Source organism: Dromiciops gliroides, chromosome 2, assembly GCF_019393635.1.
Source record: "Dromiciops gliroides isolate mDroGli1 chromosome 2, mDroGli1.pri, whole genome shotgun sequence".
Classification (NCBI taxonomy): Eukaryota; Metazoa; Chordata; class Mammalia; order Microbiotheria; family Microbiotheriidae; genus Dromiciops; species Dromiciops gliroides.
In genome coordinates, this window is record NC_057862.1 from 435,780,889 (window position 1) to 435,808,026 (window position 27,138).

General features: G+C 45.3%; 3 protein-coding genes across 6 annotated transcripts in view; 2 read left to right on the top strand and 1 right to left on the bottom strand.

Moving 5' to 3' along the window:
- The window catches only part of TPRN (taperin), a 37,568-nt gene extending 23,407 nt beyond the window's left edge, over window positions 1–14,161 (top strand). The window contains exons 2-4 of the mRNA XM_043980923.1: window positions 11,744–11,963; window positions 12,297–12,406; window positions 12,847–14,161. Of these exons, the coding sequence (XP_043836858.1) occupies window positions 11,744–11,963; window positions 12,297–12,406; window positions 12,847–12,909 (393 nt within the window). The 3' untranslated portion in view covers window positions 12,910–14,161. The remainder of the gene's footprint in view (window positions 1–11,743; window positions 11,964–12,296; window positions 12,407–12,846) is intronic.
- A 2,433-nt stretch (window positions 14,162–16,594) lies between these two features.
- On the bottom strand, window positions 16,595–18,375 carry SSNA1 (SS nuclear autoantigen 1). 2 transcript variants are annotated; one of them, XR_006354660.1, is made up of 4 exons: window positions 18,219–18,375; window positions 17,895–18,094; window positions 17,085–17,251; window positions 16,595–16,854 (listed from the first exon to the last, which is right to left on the bottom strand). XR_006354660.1 is itself a non-coding variant. In XM_043980929.1 (3 exons), the coding sequence occupies exons 1-3, from the start codon at window positions 18,268–18,270 to the stop codon at window positions 17,144–17,146; spliced, it is 360 nt and encodes a 119-aa protein (XP_043836864.1). In that variant the 5' UTR covers window positions 18,271–18,375; the 3' UTR covers window positions 16,595–17,143. The 2 variants fall into 2 exon arrangements, 1 of the variants encoding a protein (XP_043836864.1); XM_043980929.1 differs by having other exon boundaries at window positions 16,595–17,251.
- A 30-nt stretch (window positions 18,376–18,405) lies between these two features.
- Window positions 18,406–27,138, top strand: part of ANAPC2 (anaphase promoting complex subunit 2) — a 40,121-nt gene continuing 31,388 nt past the window's right edge. For 2 of the 3 annotated variants that reach the window (XM_043980925.1, XM_043980926.1), the window contains exons 1-3: window positions 18,406–18,691; window positions 19,148–19,776; window positions 21,959–22,091. In XM_043980925.1, the coding sequence (XP_043836860.1) occupies window positions 18,575–18,691; window positions 19,148–19,776; window positions 21,959–22,091 (879 nt within the window). In that variant the 5' untranslated portion in view covers window positions 18,406–18,574. The remainder of the gene's footprint in view (window positions 18,692–19,147; window positions 19,777–21,958; window positions 22,092–27,138) is intronic. The other variant, XM_043980924.1, reaches the window with a different exon arrangement.

Here is a 27,138-nt window from a genome sequence, read left to right on the forward strand (position 1 = left end):
TTGTGTGTGTGTGTATACACATACACATACATACACATGCATGCATGCATGTGTGCAGACATACATACACACATATAATAGTAATTTTGGGATGAGGGAGCATAAGGGGAGATAAGGAAAGACCTTTTGTATGTGGTTGTACTTGCGTTGAGCCCAAGTGGACCTAGGGATTTCAAGAGGCAGGAGTGAGAGGAAAGAGCATTTTAAGTTTGGGGGAACAGTATTTACAAAGACATGGTGGCTAGAAATGGAATGGCAAATAGGCCAATTTGTCTGGAACATAAAGTGAAAAGGAGTGATGTGAAAACATTCTGGGGAAAAAAATGTTGGAAGTAGATTGTGAAGGGGCAGCTAGGTGGCGCAATGGATAAAGCACTGGCCTTGGATTCAGGAGGACCTGAATTCAAATTCAGCTTCAGACACATGACACTTACTAGCTGTGTGACCCTGGGCAAGTCACTCAACTCCAATTGCCTCCAAAAAAAAAAAAAGAAGTGGAAGTAGATTGTGAAGGGCTTTAAAGGTGCAGCACAGGAATTTGCATTTTATCCTGGAGGCCTTAGGAGACTGCTGATGCATTTTGAGCAGGGGTGTGACTGGGTCTGGCCTGTGTTTTAGGAATATCAGGTTGGCAGATAAAGCGTTTTTCTCTAGGGCAGCACATTTGCCCCTGTTTAGGTCTAGCCTCTGAGATGTTTTTAGTGCCTGGAGAGGAGAGAGCCAGGCCAATGACCAGTCTTCTCCTAAATTTCATGAACAGGAGGTGGTTGTGTTCCCCTGAATCTTGCTGATTGGACAGGGAAAGAAACTCAAGAATCAGGGAGATCAATTAGGAAGCTATTGGAGGGGATAGGCCCTGAACCAGGGTGCTGGCCATGGCAATGGAGAAGGGAATGGATGTCCAGCATGGACAAGGCTTGGCAACTGACTGACCATGAGGAATGAGGGAGAAGGAAAGGTGCAGGGTGATTCAGAGGCTGGAAACCTGGATAACTGGAAGGATAATGGTGCCTTTCTTCTTATTTATTATTATTTTTGTTTTGTTTTTTGTGGGTCAGTGAAGGTTAAGTGACTTGCCCAGGGTCAACACAGCTAGTAAGTGTCAAGTGTCTGAGGTGGGCTTTGAACTCAGGTCCTCCTGAATCCAGGGCCGGTGCTCTATCCACTGTGCCACCTAGCTGCCCTAAAAGACCTTTTTTTAATCCAAGTGAGATTGAGGTCAGGAGCTTCTTGAACTTTTCTGGATACATCTGGAAGAAGAGGCAGACTAGGCCAGTCTAGTAGATCAGGAGCTGGGCTGCCAGTCTGAAGAGTGGGATTTTCCCACTGACTGGCTCTCTGGAAGCACCGATCCTCTGCATTAGTCTTTGTGAGGTGGCTGTGGCCTTCTGCCGTCATGACTGGCCTTCAAGTCACATTCGGGGCATCTGCCCGAGTCCAGGCCAGGATGCTGGATGATCCTGATGCTCCTCCAGTTGGGACATGCATCTGGGACATGTTCCTGGAGAGGTGCCAGGGTGGGCCTGTTGCTCCTTGCTGGGGTTGTGGCTTGCCTGGAGGTGGGGGGGGATGGAGGGCAGTTGGAGTATTTGTTGGCTATGACTGGAACTCAGCTGGGATGGAATAAGCTCTCTGGGCTGGGTTTCCCTCTCGTACACTAAGGCTGGCATTTGGGGGCTGGGGGTGGGGATTGAGGGTTGTCTGGTTCTCATTTGGGGAGGGGCAGCATCCTGGGACTGGGCTTTTCAAGGTGTAAAGGCCATTGTGTTGGCATCTGAATCAAAGCCCAGAGCAGCTCAAATTATTCTCCTTGAAGGCAGGGCAATAGCCAGTTCAACAGGTACCTGGGTTCCACCCCCACACCCCAGTAGTCTTCAGGATCACATGACTCTGCTTGTAAACTCTCCTCCCCCCCCCCAATCAAGGCCAAATGGTATTTTTCCAGGCAGGAAACACACCCTGTGCAACATGCCTAAACACTGATTTCCCCTTCCGGAGCCTAAGGTATAAATAACTGTATTTCTGAGCTGGGAGTGGCTATTTGTGAGGGAGGGGTTAGGCAGGACTCGTGTGCAGGAAGTCACCAGGGTACAAACAGATGGCGTTGGCCATGGCCCTGTGGGCCCAGGGAGAATTGAGTGGAACTCATATCATAAGTGAGGGATGTAATCTCATGTCACCTGCGACACACTGGCTGTTTTTTCCTCCCTGTTCCTAGGGAGGGTTGAAGGGAAGAAGTAGTTATTCTTCCTTAGGCAGAGGGGGGAGGTCAAGGCCAAAGTCCACCTCCCTCCATGGGGGGCCTGTGCCTGCTCCCAGGGGGCAGAGGGAAGATGGATCACTGAACTGGAATGTCCTCTGTGCATTCATGTGACCCTGGGAATTTAGTCTGGGGAGGCCGGCCAGGACATTCAGGGAAAAGGGTTGTGGAGGGTAGAGACCTGAATGCCACATCTGATGGGAACAGGCAGGAGGTCAGGGCTCTGGAGCTGAGCTCATGCAGTGTTTTTCTTCTTTATAAATAGCTTATTATTGGCTTAACTTTAAACAAATGTTGAAAACTGTTTATATTTATAAAGAGCCAAGGGTCACCTCCAAGCTGTGGTGAGGCCTCAGAAGGCCTCATTAGTGGAGTGGAAAATAAGGCCTAAACACTGCTGTGGATTGAGCTGGAGGAGATCAGAGAGGGGAGAGGCAATTGTGGGCTGGAGTGGGTCGGGGAGGACTGTGGGAAGGTGGGTCTTGAGCTCCATCTGGAAGGGTAGGTAGGGTTTAGCTAAGGGGAAATGACTGGGGCTCATTCTAGGAGGGGAAAGAAGCACTATGAGCAAATACAAGGCCTGGGAATGAGGGCATGGAGGGGAGATCTTCTGGCTGGAGAGTGGGGGGCAAGGAGGAGGAGGAAATGCTAGAAAGGTGTGAGGGGGTAGGGAGAGGCAGGACTGGGGCTCAAAGGAAGGTTAGGATTTGGAGAGAACACTACAGGGGTTGGGGGAGAAAAGGCAGCACCAAGAAATGAATGGAGGCTGAGAATGAGCAGGTGCAGGGTGAAACGAGGAGGCCCTTTTGGGCTTGAGTGGTGAGGGTTCTGTGTTGGGCAATAGGAGACAGGCCAGGCTGGAAGGGGGGGGGATTTGGGGGGGTGGGGCAGGGGAAAGGCCTCTTCTTTTTGGGAATCCTGACTGGCCGCCCAGCTTTGTACTTAAGGTAATTCCTGAGCACTACCCTGGCTTGGTGACTGGATGTTCTTTGTGCAGGGGACAAAACAACCTAGAGGTGATGGATGTGTCTCTCCATGCGGAGAACAGGAATTGCAAATATGATTGGGTGGGAACCCATTTTGGTTTGTTTTTTTTTTTAGGCAATTGGGGTTAAGTGACTTGCCCAGGGTCACACAGCTAGTAAGTGTCAAGTGTCAAGTGTCTGAGGTCGAATTTGAACTCCTGACTTCAGGGCCAGTGCTCTATCCACTGCACCACCTAGCTGCCCCGGGAACCCATTTTGTAGGAAAATATACTGCTGGACTCCACTGTTAGAATAACTAACATTTATGCAAAACACTTTACCTACTTGATCTCATTTGAACCTTACAAAAAACCCTCAAGGGAGGTACCAAAGGTACAAATGAGGAAAGCGAGGCTCTGAAAGATTAATCATTTGCCTGGGATTCCACAGCTAGTCATTGTTGAAGGTAGGATTTGAACCCAGGTTTCATTAACTCCAAGCGCTGCATTGTTCACACTAATGCCCTGCATCTCTTTGGAACCTTTTGTCCTTTGCAGAGTGAAGTCCCAAGTTTACATACATGTTTGAATTTCTTGGGGGGCGGGGCATGGTAAGTGGGTAAGCAGGCAGGGACTAGTGTTCAGGTTTTCACTGTGTTATGTCTAAGTTGCCTTTTTTGGTAGATGCTAAAATCTTCCGAGTTCCAGATGTTAAACAGAGGTTGTGAGTGGGACAGGGAAGGGAAGATCAGTAGCCATCTATGGGAATGCTGCTGGTCCGATGGTCAGGTCGTAAGCCAATGAGGAGCTGTGGGAAGCAGCCTCCTTCTTGGTCCCCAAATTAATTGCCTGTTCTTCCCCTTTTGGGGGTAGTGGCCGCTGAGTGGATTGGCTTCACTGTGTGTGTATGTAGTATGCATGTGTGTATGCTGCTACCTATGTAGGTATGCGTAAAGTGAAAGAGTGTGAATGGAGAAGAGCTAGTGTTTGAATCGAATGCTTGGGAACTGGTGAATTAGTTTGGAACATTGGAGCAATTCAACCCTTGTACAGGAAGGATGAATCAGTGTGTGTGGTGTGGAGAGGGGTTTGATTGTTGGCGCTTGGAAAGAGTGCCTGGTGAGTGAATGAGAGAGGGTAGGGTTTAGTGCAAATATTTGGGAGAGAAGGAAAAAATGTGAGATTGAGTTCTATGGCAGAGTTAGAGCTGTACATTGGGCCCTGATCAGACAGTGACCAGCACCTAGTCTAGTTTAGAAGAGTAGTGATGAGACTAAACTCATTTCCCTTTTTCACAGGGTTACTACTAGACTGGTGGATACGGGGAATTCTATAGACATGTTGTTCAGTCATATCCAACTCTCTATAACCCCATTTGTGGTTTTCTTGGCAAAGATATGGAATGGTTCTTCAGTTCATTTTACAGATGAGGAAACTGAGGCAAAGTTAAGTGACTTGCCCAGGGTCACGCAGCTAATAAGTGTCTCAGGCCAGTTTTGAACTCAGGTCTTCCTCCCTCCAGGTCTGGTGCTCTATCCGCTGTACCACCTACCTGCCCTTGGCATTTTTAGGTTTCATCAAAATATCTGACCAAGTCTCTCAAGTCTTTGTTGAAGCCTATCACAATCTGGCTTCACCCAGTCTTTCCAAACTGACCTTACATTACTCCACTATTCCAAAATGACCTACCTGTAGGACCCCATATATGATGTGCCTTTGTGTAGGCTATTCCCTATGTCTTTCTTTCTCATCTCCATCTTTTTTTTTGCGGAGGGAGGGTGAGGCAATTGGGGTTAAGTGACTTGCCCAAGGTCACACAGCTAGTAAGTGTCAAGTATCTGAGGCTGGATTTGAACTCAAGCCCTTCCTGACTCCAGGGTGGTACTCTATCCACTGTGCCACCTAGCTGCCCCTTTACCTCCATCTTGGCTTCCTTCAACCAAGAGTTCAGGTGCTACCTCCTGGAGGAAGCCTTTCTTGATCTCTTCCTCTTCAGTTACTGTTTATGTTGCCTCTCCTACAAAAATATTGTTTTAAAAAATTTATTCTGTGGTTTTTGCTCCTGTATTACCAGTACCCTAACACAGCACTTTGCAAATAGTAAGTACTTAAATTTTTTTTTTTTTGGTGAGGCAATTGGGGTTAAGTGACTTGTCCAGGGTCACACAGCTAGTGTCAAGTGTCTGATGCTGGATTTGAACTCAGGTCCTTCTGAATCCAAGGCTGGTGCTCTATCCACTGCGCCACCTAGCTGCCCCAGTAGCTACTTAATTTATGCTTGTTGAATTCAATAGACACCATGTTTGCTCATTGTAAGCCCACTTGCATAGTTTGCATTTTGATATCCTCAGTCCTTCCTTTCATCAGTCTAGAAAGATGGTGAATAGACTTAGGCAGACCCAACAAGGCCCAATGGGCATTGAGAAGAGGGAATTCTCTTCTTTAGAGTATGTCAGTGTTCAGAGAAGTGGAAATGTTGAAGGAGAAATAGGGTGAGGAGGAATCTCATCTCCTCCAGGTAAGTTCTTATGGCCCCACCTGGAGGTAGGGAGGCAAGGGTAGCCATGGGGAACCGGAAACTATTTAGTCAACTCTCAGTGATTTACACTAACCAGGGAAGAAGATACTATAGTACAGAGGACTCATAGTGGCGATATACAAAACTTTGCTTTTCAGTTTTGAAGGTATCACCTGAGGTGGCAAGTGATTTCCCTTCCTGATGGACTTAAGAGAATATTGAAATCAGCTGCCTTCTTTAAGATTCTAGAAGATGGGGGGGCAGCTAGGTGGTGCAGAGGATAAAGTACTGGCCCTGGATTCAGGAGGACCTGAGTTCAAATCTGCCCTCAGACACTTGACGCTTATCAGCTGTGTGACTCTGGGCAAGTCACTTAACCCTCATTGCCCCCCACAAAAAAATAAATAAGGGGGGGAGATGGCAAGGGGAAACATCTGAGATGAGACATGGCTATGGAGCAGTTGTTCTGGTTTATTCTTTACTTCCAAAATCCTCTCTTGGAAGTAACTTACCCAGGGCTCAACCATGGTCATTTTCCTTTAAAAAATTTTCTTTTTAGTTGACAAGCATTTATTTTTTCTTTCTCCTGCCCCTCATCTTGTTCATCAAAGTGAAAAAGAAACAGAAACTTTTGTAACAAATATGCATAGTTGAACAAAACAAATGCCTACATTTACCAGGTGCAAAAAAGGTCATGCCTCCTTCTGCATCTTAAGGCTATAACCTCTTTGTCAGGAAGTGGGAGCATGCTGAAACACTGATTCCCCTGGAGTTGTGTTTGGTGCATTGATTAGACTTTTTAAAGTTTTTCAGTCTTGTCTTTATGATGTTTTTATTTTTCTATAAAATATTCTTCTGGTTTTGTTTACTTCACTGTGCATCAATTCATACCAGTTTCCACAAATTTATCTGAATCTGTCTCTTTCATAATTTTTTAAAAACTTTGGCACCTAAGTTAATATATACATACACATATATATGTATAGAATGTTTTTGACATTCATTTTTTAAACTTTTGAATTCCAAATTCTCTCTTTCTTTCCCTGCCTCTCCCTACCCTCCTTGAGAAGACAAGCACTTTGATTTCAATTATGCATGTGAGGTCATGTAAAACATATATGTCTATATTAGCCATGCTGTAAAAGAAAACACAAACAGAATTAAATTAAAAATAAAGTTTAAAAAATTATGTTTCAATCTTCATTCAGAGTTCAACTGTTCTCTGTGGAGGTGGATAGCATTTTTCATCATGGGTCCTTTGGAATTGTCTTACATCATTGTCTTGATCAGAGAGTATTTAAGTCTTTCACAGTTGATCATTTTTACAATATTGCTGTTACTGAATACAATGTTCCTCTCCTTTAACGTGGTAGCTGCTAAATCTTGTGTGCTTTTGACTGTGGCTATATGGTATTTGAATGGTTTCTTTCTGGTTATTTGAAATATTTTCTCTTTGACTTGGGAACTCTAGAATTTGGCTATAATATTCCTGGGAGTTTTCATTTTGGAATCTCTTAAGTGGTGATTGGTGAATTCTTTCAATTTCTATTTTACCTCTGGTTCTATGATATTGGAACAGTTTTCCGTGAGAATTTCTTCAACTATGATGTCTAGGCTCTTTCTTTGATCGTGGCTATCAAGTAATTCCCTAATTCTTAAATTATTTCTCCTGGATCTGTTTTCCTGGTCAGTTGTTTTTCTGTGATGTAGTTCACAGTTTCTTCTATTTTTTCATCCTTTTGACTTTGTTTTATTGTTTCTTGATGTCTCCTGGAGTCATTAATCTTCCACTTGCCCATTCTAATTTTTAAGTAATTATTTTCTTCAGTAAATTTATGTACCTCTTTTTCCATTTGTCCAGTTTTGTTTTGTTTTTTTCCTTGCAGGACAGTGAGGGTTAAGTGACTTGCCCAAGGTCACACAGCTAGTAAGTGTCAAGTGTCTGAGGCCAGACTTGAACTTAGGTCCTCCTGAATCGAGGGCCAGTACTTTATCTACTGCACCACTTAGCTGTCCCCTAGTCCTGTTTTTTAAGGTCTTATTTCCTTCAGTATTTTTTGTGTCTCTTTTATTAAGCTGTTGATTGTCTTTTCATAAATTTCTTGCTTTGCTTTCATTTCTTTACTTAATTTTCCACTATCACTCTTATTTGATTTTGAAAAAAAAAAATTTGGTGCTTCTAGGAATTCTTGTTCAGCTTGTGTCCAATTCACATTTTTCTTTGAGGCTTTGCTTGTAAGCGTGTTGATCATTGTCTTCTGAGTTTGTGTTTTGATTTTCCCTGTCATCAAAGTAGCTTTTTATGGTCAGTTTCTTTCTGTTGTTGTTTGCTCATTTTTACACCCTCTTTATCGATTTGGAACTTTTTGTCAGTGTTGGGCTCTGTTCCTGGGGTGGGAGGTGGGGAGGAGCTGCTTAAGTTTTAAGCTTTTTTGCATTGCTGTTTTCAGAGCTAGTTCTGGGGACATGGAAGTTTTTGGTGCTTCCAAGGTAATGTGATCTGGGGAGAGGTATGGTCACTGCTCTCTTGGTCTTTATCCAGGACGCCTTTCATCATTTCTTATGACACAATAGTATTCCATCACATTCATATACCATAATTCATCCAGCCATTCTCCAATTGATGGATAGCCCCTTAGTTTCTAGTTCTTTCCCACCACAGAAAGATGTACTGTAAATATTTTTGTACATATGGGTCCTTTTCCTTTTTCTTTTTCTGTTTTTAAAAATCTCTTGATTATAGGCCTAGTAGTGTTATTGCTGGGTCAAAGTTTAGTTTAGTAACTTTTGGAGCATAGTTCCAGATTGCTTTCAAGAATGGCTGGACCAATTCACAGGTCTATCAAAAGAGCATTAATGGGGGCAGCTAGGTGTCACAGTGGTTAAAGCACCAGCCCTGGATTAGGAGTACCTGAGTTCAAATCTGGCCTCAAACACTTGATACTTACCAGCTGTGTGACCCTGGGAAAGTCACTTAACCCTCATTGTCCCACAAAAAAAAAAAAAAGAAAAGAAAAAGAGCATTAATGAATACTATTTGTCATTAGGCATGGCTCTCTGAGGTGGAGAGAAGAGGGATTCTTGGGGAAACTATAGTGATATAAGAAACAAGAACTTTTTTTAAGTGCCTTAATGTGTAGTCATTGCTATTTTTCAATCTAAGCCTTCAGGAGAGGGTATAGTTGAGTTATTGAGAGGGAGAAGTCGATGTGGAATCCTTAGCTTATTGGAAAGACATAGGAGGGCTCCTTCTTCTCCCCTCCGTCTCATCCTACATCATTCGAGCATATTCCTCTATTTTGTCCTCCTTCACTTCAGTCTCACATGAAGAAGTGGCTTTTCTCCTTTTGAAGGCAAGTCTCTTTATATGATCCCATCCCCTTCTGTCTTCTCTAGCAGATTGTCCTTACCATCATGTTGACTTTTCTTCAGTCTCTCCCTATCCATTTTGCTGTCCACAAAAATGCCTATGGTCTTCCTTCATCCTTAAAAGTCCTCACTTGATCCAACCATCCCGACTAATTTTCTTGCTCTGTTTCTCCTCCCTTCAAAGCTAAACTCCCTGAGAAAATAGTCCATACCAGGTGCCTTTCACTTGCTTCTGAACCTTCTGCATTTTGTCTTTGAACCTCATCTCCTGAAATTCTGCTTTCTTAAGTGACTGAATTTCAAATCTCATGGCCTTTTCTCAGTCCTCATCTTTGACCTTTCTGCAGCCTTTGACACTGTAGACCATCACCTCTTCTTAGATATTCTTTCTTTTTGAGGTTGTCAAGATACTGATATCTCTCTCTCTCTCTCTCTCTCTCTCTCTCTCTCTCTCTCTCGCTCACTCATTCACTCTCTCTCTCTGCCTCCTTGCTTGACTGCTTCAAATTCTCTTTTCCAGGATCTTTATTTACCCACTAACCATGGGTGTCTCCCAGGGCTGTCCTGGACCCTCATCTTTTCTCCCTCCATACTTACTTACCTGGTAATCTCATTAGCCCCTTTGGTTCAGGTATGCTATTGATTCCCAGAACCAGATATTCAACTCTAGTCTCTTTCCTATGTTCCATTCCCACATGACCAACTGTCTTTTGGACATTTCGAACTGCATATTCATGGGCACCTTGAACTTAACTTGTTAAAAACAAAACTCAACACCTTTCTCCCCAAACCCACCCTTTTCTGAATTTCCCTGTTACTGTTGATGGCACCAAGATCTTTCCTACCATCTAGGCACATCTCAGTGTCATCCTCTATTTCTGGTTTTTTTTGGGGGGGGTGGTAATGGGGGTTAAGTCAGGGTCACACAGCTAGTAAGTGTCAAGTGTCTGGCGGTTTGAACTCAGGTCCTCCTGAATGCAGGGCCGGTGCTTTATCCTCCGCGCCACCTAGCTGCCCCCAGTCACCCTCTATTTCTTAAACTCACCCCACATATCCAATTTCTTGTCAGATCTTGTCATTTCTATGTTCACAACATGTCATGTATATATAACCTTCTTTCTATTCCTTCTATCATTTAGATGGGGCAGCTAGGTGGTGTAGTGGATAGAGTGGCAGACCGGGAGTCAGGAAGACCCGAGTTCAAATTTGGTCTTAGACAATTGCCAGCTGTGTTAACTAGGGAAAGTCACTTAACCCTGTTTGCCTCAGTTTCCTCATCTGTAAAATGAGCAGGAGAAGGAAATGGCAAACCACTCCAGTATCTTTGCCAAGAACCAAATGGGGTCACCAAGAGTTGGACACTACTGAACAGCAACAACATTTACCTACATTATCACAATAACCTTCTAATCAGTCTTTCTGCCTCATGTCTCTCCCCAGTCCGCTGCTAAAGCAATGGTCTGTCCATGCCACCCTTCTTTTTATCAAACTCCAGTGGCTCCTTATCTTCAGGGTCAAATTTAAAAAAAACCAAACTGCTCTGTTTGGTATTGAAAACCCTTCACGCTGGCCCATTCCTGCCTTCTTACACTTTCCTCCCCTTCACCTACTACACAATCCAGCTACACTGTATTCTCACAAGATACTCAGTCTCCTGAAGGTGCCTCTGCCTTGGTGAGTCCCCTTTACCTCGGCCTCTTGGGTTCTCTGGCTTCCTTCAAGCTAAATTCTACCTTCCATAGGAGAGCTTTTTTTGTCTTTCTCCCTCCTCCACCACCCGACCCCACATTACCTTTATATATTATTTATATTATATATTTTGTATGTATGTGGTCATTTACATTTTATCTCCTTTATTAGAATGTGAGCTCCTTGAGGTCAGGGACCATGCCTTTTGCCTTTCTTAGTAACCCCTTAACAGCACAGTGCTAGGCACATGGTAAGGACTTAATGTTTATTGACTGATTTTACCCGCCCCCCCCCCAACCCAGTTGTTCTGCTTTCCAAGTTGGGGGCTTGCAGAAAGACTCCTGGGGTGTGCTTCCCTCATATGGTAACCAGAAGGCCCAATTCTGAGGCCTATTCCCTGGTCGGGCCATCAGTGATGAAGCCCATGTTGTTGGAAGGAAGAGCGTACATAGAGAATGAGGGTGGCTAGCCATTCATAGGGGTATTGAAGAAGAACCAGAGCAGGCCAGGTAGTGATAGATTCTTGTTTATATCATTTGTTTGAAAGTTTACAAAGTGCTTTTCTCATGACAGCTGTGTGAGGTGAGTAGGGTACTATTAACCCCACTTTACAAATTAGGAGCCAAGACCAAGAGGGCACATGACTGCAATGGTTGCCTAGCTAGTGTCCAGATAAAAGGTGTAGCACTCCTTTTTTGGCCTAAGGGCTGTGGCCACTGCTGATCTGCCCAGGGGAGAGACTTGTACCAGAAACTCACCGTTGCAGCTAACTACCAGCTTCTCTTGGGTGGGGGTGGCAGGGGAAGGTGTTTGGGGTAGAAAGAAGGGCACCTGCTGGGCTTGGATTCTTTCCCATCCAGAGAGAGGAAAGGGAGGTTGAGGTCCAAAAGGGCAGAGAATACTTTGAAGGGAATGATGGATGTTACTCTTTCCTTGGATCTAGATGAAGATTTCCTTCAATGAGAAGAGCCTGCAGACCACATTTGAATACCCCTCGGAGAGCTCATTGGCACAGGAAGAAGAGGCAGAGGAGGAAGAAGAGGGGGCATCTGGCTCTGAGGGGGATGATGAGGAGAAACCCTTTGCTGTCTTCCTTCCTCGAGCAACTTTTGTAAACAGCACTGTAATGGAGGGTGCCACTCGACCTCCAGAATCCAGCTCAGGTGAGCCAGACGTTGGGGAGAATTCGTCTTTTGGCAGTGGAGGAGAGATTAGGTGTGATTTATCTGGGTTTCCCTGCTGTTCAGCCCTCTTAAAACCTGAGAGTCAGAGAGCCCACAATCCCTGATGTGCCCAGGGTTTGGAGAGGGAGTCCTTGTCCCATTTAGTAGACTGGTATTTGGATGCTAGTGTGATGGTACAAGGGGCCTCCCGGTGGGGTGGCGATCTGCCAATGTGGGTCCTGCTTGGGATGGGACCCACTGCTTTCTTGCTGCTCATCAGAACTATACCTGGGTGGGTACATGTCTGTGCATGTGTTGTACTTGGTTCCCTAGGTCTGTCCAGTTACACTCCAAAGCATTCAGTGGAGTTCAGTAAATGGCAGGAACAGAAGTATGATGCAGGCCCATGTGAAGCTGGGGCTAGCCCTCAGAAAGAAGTCATGGTAAGTGCCTAGTCTTCAGGTGGGCTCCCTGTGGGTTCAAGGCCTAGATGGGCCACAGAGTCACAGACCTGAGGCTGGAATCACTCCCCCACCCTGCCTCAATTTTATCATTTAAAATATGGAGAGAGTTGAACTAACTGATCTCTAAGCTCCCTTCCAGCTCTACCTCTCTGCTTTTTAAATACCCTCCCCCCCCCCTTATTCCAGGGTCTAGAGGCCTCCACCTGTTTCTTCTTTCAGATTCTGATTTTGTTTCCCCTTGGCAGATCTGAGGATTTACCCCTCTGTCCTGACCTTTCCAGTCTCTACATGGGCCCCTCTCTCACTGCCCACTCTAAAGCACCCTAAGATTCTGGCATCTCACCCTCCTGGGAGGGGTGGGTGGACAGAACATCTCTACTCCCAGCCTTCTTACCCCGTTTTTCTTTTCTCATTTGCAGCTTACCCCAGCCAGCAAGAATGACCTCTCAGATTTCCGAAGTGAGCCTGCCCTCTATTTCTGATCTCCCAGCACCTTGGACTGAGAAACAGATGGACCAGTAGCACTTCATCTTGTTGGGGCTGGAAATTCTCCAGATATTATCCTGCCATTCCCCTGTCCCCCCAGGACCATGGTGCTTGGGATGCTTGGTAAAGTCATAGGCAGTGGGTGCCACAATTCTCCAGTGCTGTGGTTGGGGAGCTCAGCCACTGGGGTCATAACTAGCTGTCGCTGGTTTCTCTGGCTTGCTCCTGCCTAGTGACGAAGTACTCAGGATCTGTGCCTACAGCATTTCCAGAGCTATGTGATTAGTCCTCCGTAGGGCCTCAGCCCTAAGAAGCTCCATTGCCACCTTATCTTTGGGGAATGCTGGGGCCTGGCCATGCCCTAACCCCCCCCCCCCAAGCCTGGCAGGGCAGCCCCTCCCTGTTGGTTCAAAGGGGGCTTACAATCTACTTCTGTTCATGTCCCAAGGCTTCCTCCGGTCCTCTGCTATATAACCCAAGCCTGCGAGTGAAGCATCTTCCTCTTTTCCTGGTAGCACTGATATTGGCAGGACTGGGGATATTGCCGTCTTCTGTTGTCCTGCCCTTCTGTCTACTCCCAGTGCTTCTCCACATCCCTTGCCTCCTCACTGTTGGCCCTTCCTTGTTTAGTCTGGCTCTGTTCTGCTGAGGGGGATACAACCTTCTGGGAGGGTGAAGGTTGACACAAGAAGAGGAGGCCATGACTGCACCTAAGAGGGCCTTCTTTTTCCTTTGCCCAAGGGATGCAGGGGCCTTTTGGCAGAAGCCTAGGCCCGACACCAACCTAGGGTGTTTACTCTCCATTTGCAATTGCCCTTTGTGCCAGGTTCTGGTGTAGCTGCCTGTCTCTGTTTGCTTTGCTAGGGCAGCCCTCTTCCTGCTCTGAATTTACTACTGAGGCTAGCAATGCCTAGCCGGTTTAAAGGCACTCCACGTCTGTACTGGATACCAGGACTTTACATGAAAGGGTAGAGGGGATGTGCACATGTGAAAAGAGAGTGAATTTAACCAGGCCTGGCCTAGCCAGAAAGCAGGGATTCAGTCTCTGCACCCCACCCTGCCTTCTTTGCCTTGACCCCTTTCTGGGGTCCTAGGGGCTTGACTCCATAGGTGGTTCTTCCCCCTCCATTCAACCAGTCAATACTTATACATATGGTTGGAATTAGCACAGTTCACTTTGTAATTAACCGGAATAATTTCTTTCTCACCTGATAAATGGGACTCAATAAACAGCACTAGAGAACCTTTGCCTGTTTTCCCAGTTGTCATTCTCTTTCCAAAGGCTTTCCAAAGACTCATCACCACGGCAGGTGAATGCTATCTTTGTAGGAGCCTCAAGGGGCAGGTAGAAAAGTCTGTGGAGGGAGATGGAAGAACTGTCTTTGAGCGAGATAGGTTTATTTTCCTTGTACCACCTGCACCTCAGCAGAATGGGGAGGGAGACTATCATCTAAACATGACAGGACTGGGCATCCTTGGTTTGGGGCTATAAAGAGCTTGCCCTCAGTGTTGATGTGAAGCTACCAATTTCCTTTCCCTAGCCGCCCCCCCCCCCCAATGGATACTGAGCTCTAGAGCCTAAACTCACTCATGAGTCAGTTTTTCCCAGCCTTCCCTCCTCCAGTTTTCCCCTAAGTGCATTTCTTTTCTCTATTCTTGAGTGTCAGAATTCAGTTCACATTCCATTCCTTTGGATGGTCAGCCAGTAACCTTTTTCTATAATGCAAACAGTCAAAGGGTCAGATCTTAAGTTGCTGCAGCCTCTTGAAAAAAAACCAGTATTGTGTTTTATAGGAATTGTTCAATGTTCAGTGTGTGCCCTGCATAACTGTAGAGGACAAAGTTAGTGTTTTTGTCCCAGGCCTGGAAAGTTACTGAATTTGGGAACCAGGCACCCCATGAATACTCAGAGGTACAAGTGATGGCAACCAGATGTAGCAGCAGGGAGAAAAGAATCCTTAGCAATGAAGGGTTGAAAGTCTTGAGTGGTGGGGGCAATATATTTGGGAAGGTTTCACTGAAGAGCTGAGACTTCAAATCTGTGAGGGGAGACAGGGCAATGGAAAATGTTGCAAAAAGTAAAAGCACTTTTAAAAGTACTTTGAAAATACTTAAGTCCTGAAAGCCTTTGTAATACTTACACTGCTAGTAGCTGGCACTAAAAGTTGGTTAACAGCCCAGGAAGTGATAAGCAGATTTAAGGGCTGATAAATGCCCTATTGATAGAATTCAGAAGAGTGATTTGTTGGGATCTACCTCGAACATTTACCTTTCTGGTCTCAAGAAGGCACAGGAGAGCAGATGACAAAGTCACATGGTCCCTCAGTTGCTTAAACTTTGCCTGTTGACAAATTTTCAAGTACTCATTATGGTCACTTCTTGCTTAGGTGAGAATTAGGAAAGGTGAGGCAGTAAGTTAGGAAGTCAATTCCTAACCTAAAGAGGATTATGAAGATGAAGGCATTTCTCCCAGTTATCAGCACTAGACTGCTAAATGAAGACACAGCTGGAATCAGGAAAGGAGAACAAGGCATAAGTCAGGCTTACTCCTGCTTAGGAGGGTAAAAATGGGTCTACACTATCCATTAGATCTAAGATATACTGTAACATCATTAGTTTTTCCTCAACAAATTCACATTAAGACAGCATTCAAGACATGTTCAATCTTTGGTTGAATTTTAATTTGATGGGGAATCCATTGTTAATCTGGATGGTGATAAGGTCAAAATGCTCCTAGAGGAAGATGATGACATTACTTTTTTTGTTGAAGAGTTAGAATAAAAAGGAATACGAGAGAAAACTGTTGCAGTATTTCATTTCAACAAACATTTATTAAATGTCAACTACATGTAAGAAAGTATGCTAGGCCAGGGGGCAGCTAGGTGGTGCAGTGCTTTGCACCGGCCCTGGATTCAGGAGGACCTGAGTTCAAATCCAGCCTCAGGCACTTGACACTTTACTAGCTGTGTGACCCTGGACAAGTCACTTAAGCCTCATTGTCCGCCCCCCAAAAGTAGGCCCTGCCTCAAGAAACTTACACATGTATAAATAAATCTATGCAAACTGTATACAAAATAATACAAAATAGTTTCAAAGGGAATGTGAGACATCAGAAGAAGCATCTCCTAGGAGGTAACCATGTTGTACAGGAAGATAAGCATTCTAAGAGAATGTCGGGGACCACTTGTGCAAGAACAGTGGTAGGAAATGACATTTGTAGGAAAGACAAGCTAGCAGGTCAGTTTAACTGGAATAAAGTACATAAAAGGGAACAATATGAAATAAAACTGAAATAATTCAGTTCAAGATAGGATATGGCCTAGTTATAGTCATACAAGGCCTTCAGTATTTAGGCCTTTAGTAAACATGTAGAAAGAACTGAAAAGGAGTCTAGTGCTTTACTCCTCCGGGGCCTCTGCTCACCTATGTAAGGAAGGGTCCTGGTTTCTTAATCAATTGGCCAAACCAGGTCCTTCCAGCCTTATCTTGTGCCTGCATCTCTAGCTCTTCACTCTATTCCTGAGCCTCAATTTCCATGGTGGAGTGGGGGTGGGGTAGGGAGCCATCTGGGCTGGATTGTTGGGCACAGACTGTTAACAATGAACAAAGGCTTCTGGCTCTTGGGTTAAAAAAAAAAAAGAGCACCCCCTCCCCCCATGACACAGGCAGCAGGCTCAGAGGTGAAAATCATAAGGAAATCTTTATTCACACATAAAACTGAAATGTATCGACTACATGTATATTAAGGCTCATGTCCCTGGTTAGGGTTTTTGGCCACTCATCCCCACCATTACTGGCTTTGCCTTGCCACCTGCTTTTAAGGAAGCACGTGGCCTGGGAATTAATATCCTGAAGGCTGATCCAGGACAGCAGTGACAACTCTCAGGCAAAATTGCCTCTGGTCCTCTCCATGTTTCCCTCTCCCCCATGTTTCCTTCTGCCTGGAAGGCAAGGAAACATGCAGAGCATTACTCACCCCTACCCCAAGTGGCCGGGCTGTTATTACCCCTTTTCTTTAGGATATGCTAGATCAAATACCCAGAGAATAGTGAATACCCATGAAGTACTGGGGAACTAAGTTCTCACATGCCTGAGACAGCGAGAAAAGGGAAATGCCGCGGCTATGAAAAACAAAGATACTTTATTAACAGATTCCCTCTCAAGAAGTCACCTGCAGGCCTACAAAGGGGAGTATTAGGCAAGCCCCAGGCTCTCGCCCATGGTCCCAGCTCAGCTGTCCTTGCCCGTGGTGCTCTTTTGGTCCTGGGTAGCGGCCTTGCTCAGATTCCCTGCTTCTCGCTTCAGGACATTGAGCAGTGTCTGAGAACTTTCCAGAATCTGTGACCAGAAAAAATGGAACGGTTTATGATTGCTCATTTTGGAAAGGTGCAGCTTTAGGTACCAAGCACCACCTACCTTTTGTTGTACTCCTTACATACTATATATACTCTCCATCACCTTCAAATAAGTTAAGGGCCTGGACTATGCCATTTTTATAGGGTCATAGTTTGAGTTGAAAGGGACCCAAGATCATCTAGTTCAACTCCCTAATTTTACAGATAAGGAAACAAAGAAATGACTTGTTCAAGGTCTCACACAGGTAGCAGGTAGTCTAAGTAAGACGTCAAACCACATCCTCCACCTTCAAAAGCAATTCTCCTTCCATCCCACCTGGGGTCTGCTGCTACCTAGAGCCTAGCATAGCACCCAGTCCACAGTAGGGGCCTACTGCTGGACGGCAAGTCCAGTCTTCTGTTTGCTCTCTGGAACAAAACACCCGGAGTCTGCAAGGCTAGACCTATGCTACCCCAAGCCTGGGGTGCTGAGCACAGACGGATGGATTTAGGGAACGGCCTCATATCTCTCGGGGAGCTTTTCATTCAGACATGACAAGTCAGCTCGGGGTTTCCACGGGTTTTGGTGCCCGTCCGGGGCAGGTACGGGGGTGCTGACCCTTGAGGGGATGGGGGGGAAGGCCCACCTTGAGGTAAGCGGCCTCGGTCTCCGCGATGGTGCGGTCAAACTCGTTTCGGGAGGCGATCTTCCGGGCCAGGTTCTCGTTGACCCGGGCCAGCTTCTCCGTCAGCTGCCGCACTTCGCCTTGGAGCCTCTGCTTTTCATCCTCCTCCTGTTGGATCTGCCGGCACAGCTCTTCCCGCTTTTGGCACAGTTCTTCGATGCCTGGGGGAGGCGAGAAAAGGTTGTGGGGGGCCGGGGCGGACCATCGGGGAGGGGCGGGGCGGGTGGGGATCAGGGGTCAGGGATAACTCGGGGTCGGGGCTCCGCTGCTGCCTGCGGCCCTCACACTTGACCAGCTCGTTGTTGTAGTTCTGAAGCGCCGCTCCCTGCTGGCTCATCCTCCCCGGGCTCCCGCCGCCAGCTGTCGCCTACTCCAGGTCCAACTGCCGCTACCGCATCACTGCGCCGACTCAGATACCGCCCCTCCAACCCCTTTGCGCGCCAGGGGATGTGAGCTCATCAAATCGCGCCGCGCCGGCCCAGGGGCGTCACTGCGTTGCGTCTGACGTCACGGCGGCGCGCGCCAGGGCCAAGATCCGATCCGCTGAAGTAGCGGGAGCTGGGAGCCGCAGCAGCTGGAGCCGGAGCTGGATCCCAGAGTTGGAGCCGGAGCGGGAGCAGGGTTCAGGCCTTACGGCGCGAATGGCGACAGTGGCGGCCATGGTAGAGGGTGCGGCCTGCGGAGCCCCAGGAGCGGAGTTGTCAATGGCCTGGAGTACCGTGAGCACCGGGCTGGTGCCGCCCGCCGCGCTGGGGCTGGTGAGGGCCGCACTCGAGCGGGCGGGCTTGTCCACCCAAGCCTTTCTCCACCTTCCCTTAGCCCCCTCCCTCTTCTCGGCCCCATCTCTTTCCTCAGCCCCTCCCCCCAGCCCGATTCCCCCTTCTCAGACCCCCCCCCCCCGCTCATCCCCTCTCCTTATCCCCATCCCCCCTCTCTGTTCCTCCTGCCCCTCATCCCATCCCCTTTCTTCGCCCCATCCCTTCTCTCATCCTGCCCCTCATGCCCCTAAGACTCCTTTCAGGCTCTGTCACTTATTTTTCCCCTTCCTTAGCTCTCTCTCCCCACCCCCCTCATGTCCTGACTCTCAGCAGTCTTCTCCCTCCCTTGGCTGACCTTTAGAACTCCTTTCCCCCTTGTTGTAGAGATGCAGGGGGAGGTCCACACTTGTTTCTGTCCCCTTTTGGTCCTGTTCTTATGAGTTCTGTGCTCTCCAGGCAGCTTCCAGGTCAAGTGGAGCAGTGAGTTTGAAAGAAGAAGAACTTCAGGCTGCTGTGGAGGTGCTGAAATGCTATGAGCTGCACTCAGTCCTGGAGGAATGGTTCACAGAAGTGCTCCAGACTGACCTTCAGTCTAACATAGCCCCTGAGTTTTGGAATGCCATTGCTCAGTATGAGAACACTGCTGAAGAACCCCAGTGCATCCTGCTCCTCCTAGAAGCTTTTGGCTTGCTCAAGTGTCGACTGGACCCCTACCTCAACAGCCTGGATCTTCTGGAGAAGTGGACGCAAATGGGCTTGTTGCTGGGGACTGGCTCCCAGGGTCTTAGGGAGAAAGTCTATACCATGTTTAGAGCCATCTTGTTCTTCTCCACCACAAAGACCTTTCAGGAGATGATCCAACAATTCTATGGGCGTACCTTTAAAATCTACATGCACCAGCAGAAGAAGAAGAAAGGGGATGAAGGGATGAGTGAAAGTGGCATGAGTGAGCCAGAGCTGGACCAAGGTGACCTGGAAGAGAATGGGTCCCCAGAGGGCCCAGAGTGCCCAGGCTGCAACAGTGCTAAGGAACTGTGCTGGTGCTCATTGGCTTTGGAACAATTCCAACAGCTTAGTGAGATACTGTAAGTGACTGCTTTTGTGAACTTGGGCAAATCCCTCTACTTCTTTTGGTTTCATCTCTGTAGAATAAAGAAGTCAGGTTCAATTATCTGTTGGGTCCTTTCTAGGTCCAAATCTTATCCTATAATAAATATCCCTTAGCCTAGTCACTTTGCCTGATATCAAACAATGCTTAACAAAGCTGGAGTAAAGGAAACCTGTTACTTCTGGGTAGTGGAAGAGGATCTTAGAGCATCTTAATGTCCTATTTCCCTCACTCCTAACTGCAGGGAATTCATCAGAGGATGTGAGGTGCTATATCATTAACAGAAAATTACTGCTTATTGGTGACACAATAGATGTAATTCATATTATGGTTAGGGGCTGGACTAGATGACCCTTGAGGTTCCTTGTTTAGTACTCTGGAGCAGATGATTAGCTTATGGCTTTTTATTTTCATGGCCAAAGTTACTAGCATTCTCTAGACATACTTCAGAACCATCAAAGAACTTTGGGGAAAAAATTTTGCTCTTTAGCAATATGTTCGAGATACTTTGCTAAAATGTCTTAAGATTTCTGGTTTGACCTTTGAGGTTCCCATTGTTTTTCATGGGTTAGATTTATTTTGATAAAATCCAAGTGCTTAACCCAATTCTTTTGTACTGGAATTTTGTGTATTGAAAACTGCTTTAAATAAATGTGCCCTGGGATGGACTTGGAAGTTTTTTGGTGAGAGATTTTTACTATAATAATACTAGTTATGCCCAAAGTGAGTCTCTAAGTATGATTTTCTGAGTCCTTTTGGACTCCATGAGGCTGGTAGGAAGGGCAAGATACCAAAAAAATGTAGTTAATTGTTTTTAAAGTTTTGTCACTACAGTTTAGCTCTGCCTTAAAAATAACAAAAGTTAAGGGCAGCTAGGTGGTGCAGTGGATAAAGCACCTGCCCTGGATTCAGGATGACCTGAGTTCAAATCCATCCTCAGATACATGACACTTACTAGCTGTGTGACCCTGGGCAGGTCACTTAACCCTCATTGCCCTGCCCTCCCCCCCCAAAAAAAATCACAAAAGTTAATCATTTTTTCAGCTACAACAGTTATGTCTGTTTACCCAGGCACAATTTTTATAAATATGTTCAGTGGCAGGAAGGAACAAGTGGGATAGTTAGTTGTCTCATCCAGAAGTACCTCTACATCCATTGGAGCCATGTTTACTTGTCTGTTGACTGATATTTGGGGACACCTGGTGGTCAGACCTGTACTGTTTCAATACTCAGTTTGTTTGTTTGTTTGGTAAGGCAATTGGGGTTAAGTGACTTGCCCAGGGTCACAAAGCTAGTAAGTGTTAAGTATCTGAGGCTGGATTTGAACTCAGGTCCTCCTGAATCCAGGGCAGGTGCTTTATCCACTGTGCCACCTAGCTGCCCCTTCAGTACTCAGAGTTAAGACTTTCTACATTCTCAGCAGATTCTCTGATCCTTTACTATTCTTCCCCCCCCCCATTACTATTCTTGAAGGCAAGTCCCTGAGCAGAAGCAGACCACTTCTGTGCCTCTCTCCTTACTTTTAGCAACTACCAACCTAATAATTGCCTAGGAACTCCCACTACAGTGTTCTTGGACTTTCCCCCTAGGATTTCCTCCTCAACAAAATTTAATCTGTTCATCTAATGCTCTCAGAGTCCTATTCTTTGGGGGTACTAATGAACTATGGGAACTTTGTTCTTTTACTTTTCCAGATTTAACATATTTATTTTACCAGTGACCTTTCTTATAAGTAGTGTGCTACAAACTGGAGCAGTGGATCTAATGGTCTGACTTTTTTTTTTTTTTTGCGGGGCAATTGGGGTTAAGTGACTTGCCCAGGGTCACACAGCTAGTAAGTGTTAAGTGTCTGAGTCGGATTTGAACTCAGGTCCTCCTGCATCCAGGGCCGGTGCTCTATCCACTTCGCCATCTAGCTGCCCCTCGACTTTTTTATTAGAGGGTGAGGGTACCTTAAATATTTTTGGGTGGGGAGAAAGCTCTTAGAGCACACAGAGGCTAGCTACTTAATCTGTCTGGATTTAAGTTCAGGTCCTGTTTGAGGGACATAACTCCTCATTTGTGATCTCATACCTTACACCTTCCAAATCTCCTTCCTTGCTTCAACTCTCCCTTCAGATGTCTTGGGGTAAGATTTTTGAACACTGGCTTCCCTTCAGGCACAGGCTAAACTTGCTGGAGAGAGTTAGTGCTGATGCTGTTACAACCATCCTCCACCGGATGATTGAGGAAAGAATGGAACGTCGTTGTCGGGGAGAATATGAAAGGTCTTTCCTGAATGAATTTCAGGAGGTAAGCTCTTTTTGTGGCTTTGTATTCTTGACTCTTGCTTTCAGAAGCACAATTTTAACAAGTAGGAGAGAGTAAGTTAAAAAATGGACCAGAATCTAACTTTAGAGTGGTAGAATATACAGATGACCTTTTTATTTGCCCTGTAGTTGAACAGGTTTAGGTGGGGTTTTGTTGTTGTTGTTCCTTAATGGTTCTTGCCCAGACTTGGATGATTAACTGTGGTCTAAGTTTCATATAGGCTGAGTGTGGCTAGGTGAATCATTCAGTCACCTAATAAACATTTATAAAGTACTTGCTATGTGCTAAGCACTGAGGATACAAGGAAGGCAAAAACATAATTTTCTGTCTTTGAGGAGCTCACATGCAAACAATTATGCATATAGTGGAAATAGTAGGTCATCTCAAAGGGAAAGCACTAGGAGCTGGAAGAAGATTGGCTATGAGCTGAGTGTTCAAGAAGGCCAGGAAGCAGAGAGGAGGAGGGAGAACATTCCAGGCATAGGGGACAGCCAAGGAAAAATCATGGGGTTGGTAGAAGGAGTATTGTATTTGAGGAACAGCCAGGAGGCCAATGTTAATGTACTATTGAATATGTGGAAGAGAGTAAATAAATAGTAAGAGGACTGGAGAGGTAGCAAGGTGCCGGCATATAAAGGGCCTTAAAGGCCAAAGGAAAGATTTTCTAAGGTTATAAGGAGCCACTGGGAATGTATTGAGTGGGGGATGGGGAAGTGACATGGTCAGACCTACACTGTAGAAAAATTGCTTTGGCAGATGGATTAGATAGAGTAGAGAGAGAGACTTGAGAGACCAACTAGAAAGCTGTTGCAGTGGTCTAGGTATGAGGTCATGAGTATGAGCTAGGCTAGTTTGAATAGAGAGAAAGGGATGTATATGAAAGATGTTGTGAAGGCAGAAATGCTAAGATTTGACAAAGGATTGGATATGTTGGGTGACAGTGAGGAGTTGTAGATGATAATGAGATTATGAGTCATGATGACTGAGAGAATGGTAGTGCCCAGGACAGTGATAAGGGAAATTAAGAAGAGGGGAAAGTTGGGGAGAAAGAGAATGAGTTCTGCTTTGGCACATTGAGTTTGAGTTGATGCTTACCACGGATGAGTTGGTCATTTGAGATCCAGAGGGCTGGCTATATGGATCTGGGAATCATCTGCATGTAATAACAATAAACAGTAAACATTTATATAGCACCCTTTATGTACCAGAAACCGTGCTAAGCACTTTATAAATACTATCTCATTTGATCTTCACAGCAGCCCTGGGAGGTAGGTGCTATTATTATCATCCCTGTTTTACAATTATAACAAGCAAATGGAAGTTAAGTGCCCCAGAGTCATACAGTGAGAAGTGGCTGAGTGTAAATTTGAACTCAGGACTTCCTGACTTCAGACACCATGCCACCTAGCTGCCTCAGATGATGATAGAGATGATAATTGAACCCATTGAAACTGATAACATCACCAAGTGAGAAAGTATGGAGGGTGAAGAGACAAACAAGGTCCTTAGGGAGGTGGGCTGGGAACAGCGGTTAGTGTGTATGACCCAGATGAAAGTCTAACAAAAGAAAGTGAAAATGTAGTCAGACATGTAAAAGAAGAATCAGGGGGAAAGGAACAGTTTTGCAAAAATCTATAGTCCTCCTATGGAGGAGAGAGTTTCCAGGAGAAGAGTGTGATCATTGGTATCAAAGCCTGCAGAGAGGGAAAGAAGGATAAGGATAAGGATTTCAGAGATCATTGGTTACTTTGGAGGGAGCAGTTTTAGTTTAATGATGAGGTTGAAAGCCAGCCTGCAGAAGGTTTAGAACCCAGTTAGATCAAAGGAAGTGGGGGTATAGATGGCTCTCCCAAGGATTTCAGCAAAGAGGAGGAGAGAGAATTGCAAGTTAGCTAGTGGAGGTGGGTGGTTGGGTCAAGTGAGAGTTTTTGAACGATGGGGGAGACTTGGACATGTTTGTAGGCAGCAGGGAAGGAATGAGTAGCTAAGGAGGAACTAAGGTTAGTGAGAGTTGAGATGATAGAAGGGTTAGTCTCCTGGAGAGAATGGAATAGAATGGGTCATGGGTGCATATAGAGAGGTTGACTTAGCAAAGAAAAGGTCAATCTTTTTATCTGAGTTGGGGGTGAAGAAGGAGATAGCCAAGTTTTGCTCAACTTAAGCATGAACTAATTATTGCTATTCTATTTTCTTTCATTCTTTCTCTTTTTCCTCCTCTTCCCCTTCTGCCCTCTCCTTTCCCCTCTATCTCCCTGCCTGTCCTTCTCCTTCTCCTCCTCCTTCAACACAGAAATTAAACATCAACACATAACAGGCCTTCAGGAGTTACAGAATAGTGTGTTAAATTACCCGTCATGAGATAGTCAATGGTTAGTGTCCACATATTAGAAGACAAAAAATCATGGACTTAGAACCAGAGGGTTCTAAAGCTAATCAGCAAAGAGGAACTTGTGACAAAAAAACATTTAGAAATGGCCATAGTGAAATTAGAAGATTTCTCCTGAAACAAGCATGGCCAGTTCTTCCTGCCAGGTAAGGAGGAAGAAAACTTGTGTTGCTAAATACTTGAAATGTGACCCACCCCCCACTTTCTAATAAGCCCTTATGGTTTAAAAACTAGGAAATGCTTTAAAAAAAAAGTATTAAGACAGCCTGTAGGGCAGCTAGGTGGCGCAGTGGATAGAGCACCGGCCCTGGAGTCAGGACTACCTGAGTTCAAATCCGGCCTCAGACACTTAACTTAACACTTACTAGCTGTGTGACCCTGGGCAAGTCACTTAACCCCAATTGCCTCACTAAAAAAAAAAAAAAGACAGCCTATGCTGGTTATTATTTTCTTAGTCTAACATTAAAAGTTGATTTCATTAGGTGGCTTGGCCTGGGTGTAAGAGAAAAAACATTTGCCAGGATGAGACAAAAGTGGATTATCTGTATGCAGATAACCCAGAATATTGCCACTTTGTTTTTAACCTCAAGTGTTCCAACCTTAGTTATTAGTGCCTCAAATGCACAGAAGGGAAATTGAAACTTTGTCTCTTTTTTGCTCCTTCTGCTGCACTGATCTGGACGAATGAGTATTTTCCCTGCACTTTGGGAAAATGACTGGTAGCTGCAGAGGATAGATTGGATAGAATAGGGAGGAAGGCAGGAAGATGAATTAGAAAGATATTGCAGGGGACACCTAGGTGGTGCAGTAGATAGAGCACCAGCCCTGGACTCAGGAGGACCTGAGTTCAAATCCTGCCTGAGACACTTACCACTAGCTGTGTGACCTCGGCAAGTCACTTAATCCTCATTGCAATAATCCAGGTGAGAAAGGGGTGATGAAGACCTGTAGCAAAGTGGTGGCTCTTTGAATAGAAAGGAGACATATATTAAAAGTATTGCAGAGAAGGGGCAGCTAGATGGCGCAGTGGATAGAGCACCAGCCCTGGAGTCAGAAGGACCTGAGTTCGGATCTGGCCTCAGACACTTAACACTTACTAGCTGTGTGACCCTAGGCAAGTCACTTAACCCCAATTGCCTCACCAAAAAAAAAAAAGTATTGCAGAGAAAGAAATTACAATATTTGTAAACTAATTGGATATGTAAGATGAATGAGAGAAAAGTCACAATAATACTGAGGCTTGGAATATGAGTGATTGGCAGGATAATGTTGCCCATGACAATAATAGGGAAATTTCAGAAGAGAGAGGTTTGGGAGAGAATTTAAGGAGTTCTCTTTTGGATATATTGAATTTGAAATGTCTGGGGGCAGGGGTGGCTAGGTGGTGCAGTGGATAAAGCACCGGCCCTGGATTCAGGAGGACCTGAGTTCAAATCCGGCCTCAGACACTTGACACTTACTAGCTGTGTGACCCTGGGCAAGTCACTTAACCCCCATTGCCCTGCAAAAAGACAAAAAAAAAAAAAGAATGAAATGTCTGGGGGACATTCAGTTCAGAATGTCTTAACAGGCAGTTTGTGATGCATACTAGGAAAGAGACTAGGACTACACAGATAGGTCTGGGAATTATCTGCATAGATAATTGAATCCACAGATAGCTGATGATGAGCTCACCAAGTGAGAGTATGGAGATAAAAGAGAAGACAACTCTATTTCAAGAACCTTGTGGGAGATTTACATTTAGTGGGCATGATACAGATGAAGAAGGGACCATCAGACAGGATATAAACCAAAAGAGAACAGAGAGGAGACGATATTCAGGTGCTGCAGTTGGTCAGTGTTGTCAAATGCTGAAGAGAGGTCAGGAAGGATGAGGATTGAGAAGAGTCCTCTATATTTGGCAGTTGGGAGATAGTGGTAACTTTGGAGAGTTTTAATAGAATGTTGAGGTTGGAAGCTGGATTGCAGAGGATTTAGAGAGTTAGAGGGGCAGATTTCTGATTGTAGATCACCTTTTAAAGGAGTTTAGCTGAAAAGGGAAAGACAGAGAACAGTAGCTGGCAGGCATGGTAGGATCAAATGAAGGGTTTTTGTTTTAAATTTATTTTCTCCTGAATTTAACAAATACCAAATAAAAATGGACATTTCCACATAGCTAGTAGAGCAGAAAGAAGATTGTACACCAAACTGCAGATGTCTATTAGGTTTTTCTTGTTTTTGAGTGTATAATAAAGTCAACCTTTAGCTTTCAAAGCCATCCTGCTTATCTGTTCTTCCTAGCCTTTTGTTCTCTTTACTGCATTTAAGAAAGGATGGGGGAGATTTGGAGTGTAGTAGCAAGAAAAGTGCTAATAGATGGGGAAAGACTGGAGATTAGAGAGTGTGGGGATGTTGATGAGGTAGTGTGATGGAAAAGGTAAGATGGAATAGGGTCATGGATAAATATTATGATTGCTTTTGATACTTGAGTGAAGGAATAAATAGCAGGGGATGATGTCAGAGGGTGTGAGATAAAGAAGAGGGAACTCCCAGCAAATGGATTTTTTTTTAATTTTCAGTGAAGTGTAAGTAGAGATCATCATCAGGAAGGGTGAGGGTAGGGATTGGCATAGGAGGTTTAAGGAGAAAAAAAAAGTCTGAAAC